The following is a 7,449-nucleotide window of genomic DNA, read 5'->3' on the forward strand; positions in this document are numbered from 1 at the left end:
CTATGATGTTCATTTGACTGCTAATCAGAAGGTTGGTGGTTCAAACCCACCAGCCACTCCTCATAAGGAAGATGGGGCAATACTACTTCCGTAGTGATCCTGCCTCGAAAACCCAAGGAGGGGTTGCCTGTGAGTTGGGTCCGACTTGACGGCACATAACAACAACAACAACATGATGTTCATCAAGGATTTTATGAATGATTTATTTTTTAAGCCATGTATTCAGTTTCCAAACATGATTTTTTATTATGAACAGAAATTTAAGAAGAAAAAGCTTTGATCAAACAACTTTGTGAAGCTTGAAGAAGACCAGGTTAAGTCGCTATTGAGCGGTCAGAAGTGAAAAAGAAGGAGGCCTGGTCTCTGGGAAGCAGGTGGGGGATTGGGAGGCAGAGTCACAGACAGGAGCCCGTATCTGGAGCTTTACAACCTGGAAGAGAGAAGTAAGCAGGATGTATATGTGGGTAGAAAGCTAGTGAGTCTGATTAACACTGAGTGATTTGAACACAATTATTCACCCTTGAGGTCTAATAAAATTTAAGAAGAAATATTGGTGAGAAGGACCACAAGCAAACTAGAAAATGACCTGGCAAGCTAAGCCCCCATTCTTAATTTCTTTAACAAGTAGAACTAAACTCATTGTCCACTAGCAAAACTTTCAATATTGGATGTCTCTGTGGAAAACTGTCATCTCTGTATATGGGATCAGGAATGATAAAGAAAGCTATTGCCCGGGCAGCTACTTAGTAGGCTAACCTAAAAGGGAGTGCTTTCTTCCCCATCCCCTCCCCCCCACAGGTATTACATTGGAATTGAGTGAATTGAAAAGAGCGGTGAAAAGATTTCAAGAGAATGCTGGTAAAATTACCAGGCAGATCAATGAATCACTCTTGATACTTAAAGCAATTCCTGAAGGTAAGTGGAAGGGGGTTTCTTGATTTAATTAACGTTTTCTCATTCAAAGTCATTATACGTGAGCATGATGAACTCTTGCTTCAAGATTAAGAGCCATAGCTCTAAATGAGACCAAGATTGATAAAATTTTTGCTGGCAAAGAAACCTGATTTGGAAATTAAGATGGCTATTTTTAAAATAGAACTTCAAAATGCTTGTATTGAAATGCTGGAATTTTACTGTTAAAAGCAAAAGCCTTAGAGACTTGATGCTGCCATCTTAATTACTTACTTTGAATATAGACATGGCCTGTGTGCTATGGATGAAAAAGCAATTCAAAGAGGTCAGCAAATAAAGAAGTTGGAATGCTCTTTATCTGCTTTAAGGGGAAAATGCTGGATTCATTATCAATGTGGGAATTAAAGATCTCCTGTTTGGTAAACTTTATGAGTCAATAAAAACATGCTAAGATAGGCTCATGGAGCACTTTAATATTGATGGTTTTAAAATGCAGTATTAATTAAAATTTTAAGTAGGATAACTTTTAAAGTAATACCAATGAATTGTGCTCTACACTCCTTCAAACTTTTTTTTCTTAACAAGCAATATATTTAAGTCTCACAGGATACCGAAACTCATCTCCAAAGTCCTTCCATCTCCATAGTTCTGTTGTACACATGGAAGGGACTGTGGCGACCTGTGCTTTGGACTTTCTTCTTACTTTTAAATCAATGGAGCATTATCGAATCTGGCAGGGTTCCCCCCCCCCCCCAGCAAAGGACAATATAGTATATATTGGTTAAAGAGTTGGGAAAGAACTTTTTATTTGTAAATAATTTCAAAGTTGCAAAAAAAGCTGCAAAAAGAGAGCAGGGAACACCTATATACTTTCCCCAGATTCTTCTAGTGTTAATGTTTTGCCTTGTTGTGGTTAAACACTTAAAATGAATTATAAACTCACTTGCATTGAGTCGGATCCGACTCATAGCGACCCCTCCTTGGTTTTCTGAGACAGTTTCTCTACAGAAGTAGTTTGCCCAACCTTCCTTCCAAGGAGTGACTAGTGGGTTTGAACCCCCAGGCTCCTGGTTAGCAGTCAAATGGCTTAGACACTACACTACCAGAGCTCCTAAAAACAGTGCCTTTGAAAAAAGAATCACCCAGATTTTCTAGAATCACTATGAAGTACAGTTTACCTCTGGTGACCATTGAATTTTTATTCTGTTGTCATATCTGTAAGTCAGGTGATGTAGGCAAACACCACTTCCTCTAGCCTAGGACACTTTCTTCTCACTGGTGAATAAAAGTCCCCAAATCTTCTTATTCAAACATGGAATGATTTGGAGTAAGTATTGAATGAAGACGAAAAGGGGGTGATAAAAAACAAAGTTTAACTTATTAACGTAAAGGACACTGAACACATGGCAATTAGCAGTTGTTTTTGTGATCTCATTGTGTATTCAAATCATATTCTAGAGGATTGTTACAAAAAAACATTTCATTTATATCAAAAAGGGAGCAGTAGAGCACATGACATGCAACTTTAATATTGCCATTAATTTGTGCTCAACAACCAATAAGAAATACTGAAGCATTTTTCCCTGAAAAATTACGTTTGTCTCTGTTTTACATTTTTTTCTTAGGTATAATCACCATTGTATGCTTACGTACAAATTTATTTCAGGTGTCAGAAACAAAGAAAGGAACACCAAAGAGCTAGCCACGTCTGCAAACCAGAGTGCAGCGAGCACGCTGAAGAATGTTGTGGGTTTGAGCCAAAAGCTGCTGAATACATCGACTACCCTGTCCAGGGTGAATGCCACATTACGAGAAACAAAGGGGCTCATGCATGACTCCTCAGAGGCCAGTATGTCAGCAGTCTTCCCTCACATTATCAAAGTCTGAACGAAGCAGACTCTGAGCTTGTGAAGTGCAAAATTGCAACTCCATAAACTGCTAACAAACAGCATTCCTCAAAAAGTAAAAAGGCACTAACATCTGGATTTGCCCATATGAAAAAAAAAGGTCTTGGGCAATGTATTTTTCATGTATTTACCAAAATTTCCAGGATTTGATTATTTAAGACAATCTATATCCAGGGCATTGTTGATGAATTAATAATGAATTAATGTATTTTGTCTGCCCTCCCCCAACTTTCATTGTCACCCCTCACCTCCATGTATTTGTTAGCTCTGTTAGTTGGAAGAAAAGTTAAAGATGTGGAAACGCAAGCCAACCTTTTATTTGATCGACTGAAGCCTTTGAAGATATTGGAAGAGAACCTGAGCAGAAACCTATCAGAAATTAAACTGCTGATCAGCCAGGCCCGGAAACAAGCAGCTTCTGTGAGTATGGGGCTCCAGTTAAACCAAAGGCACTCCTGTAGAAACACAGACATGCTCGGTAACATCCAGGTCCTAGAATTCCTGTAGAAACAACTCCCGGTAATAGCAGTCTCTTGGAACTCCTACAGACCCAGCTCTTAATATACTTTATTCAATGTGCTTCAATGTGTTTTGAGAAGTCTCCATGTCTTTATGGATATTTATAATTATTTATATCTAGATACAGTTTCTATCAAATTGACTCCAACTCATGGCAACTATGCCAGAGTAGAACTGTGCTCCATAGGGTTTTCAATGGCTGATTTTTTGGAAATAGATTGCCAGGCCTTTCTACTGAGGCACTCACCACTAAGTGGATTCAAACTACCCACCTCTTGGTTGGCAGTATAGGATGTTTCCCATTTACACCACCCAGGGACCATTTATAACTACTGTATATTTATAGACTATAATTATTAACCCAGGTGATGTAGAATATGTTAAGTCTAAGTTTGTTTATGTTTTTAAAGTGTTATTATCACTCTCAGTTTCATTGGTTGCATACAATATCACTTCATCATTTTACCAACTTAGTTTCAAAATTCTAAGTAATCTTTAGAATGTCCATGTTGTATGGATGTCACTCTCTAGGAGGTGACAATCTGAGAAAACAATCTGTACAGCATTTGTGCCTCTGAATGGAAGCACTCTTGTAGCACAAGCTTCAGAAAATATTTATGGTCCTCCAGGGCCCATAGAAAGGAGCTCTAGGGGCGTAGTGCCTAAGGCATTTGACTGCCAGCCAGAAAGTTGGAGGTTCAAATGCACCAGCCACTCTGCAGAAGGAAGACTGGGCAATCTACTTCCATAATGATTTACCACCTTGGAAACCCAAAGGGGGTCACTGTGAGTCAGAATCGACTTGATGGCAGTGAGTTTTGTTTTTTTTTTTGTTTTTGGAGGGCCCATAGAGTTGGCTGTGCTCAAAAAGAGAGGAGTTTCAGGGAAATGGTAAGACTGTAGAGAGAACATGTGGTTGTCTTGCTACTGGGGACCTTGCAGTGGATTAACTGTGACCTCTGGTCTTGCATTTATCTCCCAAAACTTTCTAGCCAGGAGAAAGGACTTCCAAGCTCTTTGTTTTCACTTGAATGACCTTTCTATTGGGAAAGGCGGGTTGGTTTACCTCAGTGCTGGCTTCTGTCTTAGTTATAGTCACTAAATAAGTCCAAGGGATGACTCCAATGCTATGATAGATGCAATCTTATAATGTTTAAGGTTAATATAAGATATACACACAAACCAAAAACTAAAGCTAAACTCACTGCCATCGAGTCAGATCCAACTCACAGCGACCCCTCCTTGGATTTCCAAGGCAGTATCACTATGGAAGTAACCATAGTAAGTAAGTAACCCAACCTTCCTTCCAAGAAGTGGCCAGTGGGTTTGAACCATCAGCCTTCTGGTTAGCAGTCAAATGCCTTAGGCACTACACCACCAGAGCACCTGTACACACAAATACCTACTATTTATAGAAATACATGATAAGAGCAATGTTGTTGTTGTTGTTATGTGCCGTCGAGTCGGCCCCGACTCATAGCGACCCCTCCTTGGGTTTCCGAGGCAGTATCACTATGGAAGTAGGATTGCCCAACCTTCCTTCCGAGGAGTGGTTGGTGGGTTTGAACCGCCAGCCGTCTGGTTAGCAGGCAAGTGTCTTAGCCACTAATATTTGTAGAATAGACATGTATTGCTCTTCTATTTATTCCCCAGACAATCATTGAATATCCTCTCTGTGTCAGCTGGAAGGATTCTAGGTGATTTGGATATGATCTTTGTCTTTAAGGAATTAAAACTTGTGAGCACAGTAGCTTCCTATATGAAATACACTAAAAACCCTACACCAATGTTTCTGTATTTAAGCTCTTGGCAGGACAAAGTAATTTTCACCATTATCTGATATCTCACTTTTTGAGACTCAAAGTTTCACATATTATCAAGGTGGGAAGACTGTCTAGCAGCAAGAATCAGTTACAGATGACACTTTGAGCTCTTGGTGAGCTGCCAGTGATTGAAATGAAATGATTGGGATGCTTTTCCCTTTCTCGGCAGATTAAAGTTGCTGTGTCTGCAGATAGAGATTGCATTCGGGCCTACCAGCCACAGATTCCGTCTACTAACTATAACACCTTAACACTAAATGTCAAGACTAGCGAACCAGACAACCTTCTGTTCTATCTCGGGAGCAGCACCAGCGTGAGTTACCGACCTGCAGAAAACAATGATTTTCTTGTCAATATATATATTTTCTGAACTGACTTTCTTTTTATGAAAAAAAATAAGACCTTGGGGAAATCACTAATAATTCTAAGAAATGAAACTTTTCCCCAACTGGTAGTATTAGAGTCAAAATAAGCAAATGACAAACTTAAATCCCTGTGAGGAAGAAAGTGACATTTCTGAAAGGTTTATCCCCCTGCCATCTGCATCATTCACCTTGAGAACAGAACTCTACATGATGCCCTCTGTGACCCTGTAGGGACAGGTTTAGCTTTGGGCCTGTAATGTCAGTGTTGGTGGTTGCCAACAGGCGTGGGGATGCACATGCCCTAGGGGAACATATCTAGATTTCAGTCTTCATCCAGGCTCTTCAACCAACTAGATTCCAGTGGTTCCCAGAGGGAGTGTCCCCTGGGGAGAATGTCCTGGAAGACCATTGTGCCAGTGGGAATGAGCCAGGTGTGCTAGGACAGAAAATGTTAGAAGGCCATATGTTACCTGCAATGACTTCTTAAGAGATCATGTGCAAAATGCATGCACACTTATAATATGGGATTCCACAGCTCCTATCTTACTATGTATCTTGCATTAAATCATTGTGTCCTTAGTCAATGACTGGGAAACAAATAATGCAAAGCCTGGCCTATGCTCTCTGGGGACTGCTGGAGATGTGCAGATGGTGTCACTGAGGGGCTGTGATATGAGAAGGTATTGTGGAGGGCCATGTAGACTAGGACAGTGGGACAAGATGTTCAACAGTGGCCACTATTCCAGCATCACTGAGTCATGGAATAGATCCAAGTTGGGGAGCGTTTACAGACAAAAGGAAAGCGATTTTGGTTTTAGGGTTTTTTTTTTTTATTATTACTACTTTTGGAGAGAATGCTATATGAGCTTGTTCTTTTGCATTTGGTAGTCCAGCAAACAGCTCAGTGTGTAAACTACCCCCTCCATCCCCATGCCTTGCCCTCAGGAGGATTTCCTGGCCGTGGAAATGCGGCATGGAAAGGTGGCCTTTCTGTGGGATGTGGGCTCTGGGTCCACACGACTGGAATTTTCAGACTTCCCTATTGATAACAACAAATGGCACAGTATCTACGTAACCAGGTAAGACAGAAAGTTCTCTTCTAGCATCTCTCTTTATTAAACTGTATTTTCCTAATGTTTTATAAGTAACTACATGCTTGTAACATCATATAATAGGCTTTGAAACTTATAGGAAGGCCCAAAGAATACTTAGCCTAGATTAACTACAGAGACAGGGTTATTTTATTATTATTATTATTACAGAATAAATAAGCTTTGTTGCACAAAATCAACAATCCAAAACAGAAAAAAAAAACCCTGAAAGTTTGAGTACTTTGAGAATGGTAGGAATAAGTCAGAGGGAGCCAGCCCAATAAAGTGTTAACAGAACAAAACGTAGCATGGTAGAAATTCCATGGGGTTGGCAGTGGTAGCAAGTGGAAGAGAGAGGATGGAAGAAAAGGATACAAATGGGAAATGTGTTTGCTCGAAATTTAGAATGAAGCAACATTCTTCCTTAAATCCCCTCTCTTGAGGTAACTACTTTTAGCAGCTTGAGATTTATCTTCCTATAGCTGATTATTGTTATAGCTTGTATTTTTCTTTATTTTCACAAAAAAAATGGGGTAATATTGAAGGTGTGGAGTCCCTCGGTGGTGCACACAGTTAAGTGCTCAGGTGCTAACCAAAAGATTGGCAGTTCTGGTCTGTCCAGAGGTGCCTGAGAAGAAAGATCTGGTATATGCATCCAAATATCAACCATTGAAAACCTTTCAGAGTACAGTTCTACTCTGAGACACATAGAGTTGCCATGAGTTGAAATTGATGCTCAACAGCAACTGATATGTTGAAGACAATAGGTTGTCTCCAAATATGTTGTGTTGTTGTTACGTGCTGTGGAGTCAGACCCAACTCAGAGCGACCT

At 40.1% G+C, this 7,449-nt stretch overlaps 1 protein-coding gene across 1 annotated transcript in view; it reads left to right on the top strand.

The window, feature by feature from the left end:
• LAMA1 (laminin subunit alpha 1) overlaps window positions 1-7,449 on the top strand; it is a 227,631-nt gene that overhangs the window by 183,459 nt on the left and 36,723 nt on the right. Inside the window, exons 42-47 of the mRNA XM_007949015.1 lie at window positions 799-915; window positions 2,579-2,761; window positions 3,085-3,239; window positions 5,331-5,474; window positions 6,472-6,605; window positions 6,718-6,721. Of these exons, the coding sequence (XP_007947206.1) occupies window positions 799-915; window positions 2,579-2,761; window positions 3,085-3,239; window positions 5,331-5,474; window positions 6,472-6,605; window positions 6,718-6,721 (737 nt within the window). The remainder of the gene's footprint in view (window positions 1-798; window positions 916-2,578; window positions 2,762-3,084; window positions 3,240-5,330; window positions 5,475-6,471; window positions 6,606-6,717; window positions 6,722-7,449) is intronic.

The sequence above is a fragment of the Orycteropus afer genome, unplaced genomic scaffold (genome assembly GCF_000298275.1).
Source record: "Orycteropus afer afer isolate SDZICR_OR568_19922 unplaced genomic scaffold, OryAfe1.0 scaffold00234, whole genome shotgun sequence".
Lineage (NCBI taxonomy): Eukaryota > Metazoa > Chordata > Mammalia > Tubulidentata > Orycteropodidae > Orycteropus > Orycteropus afer.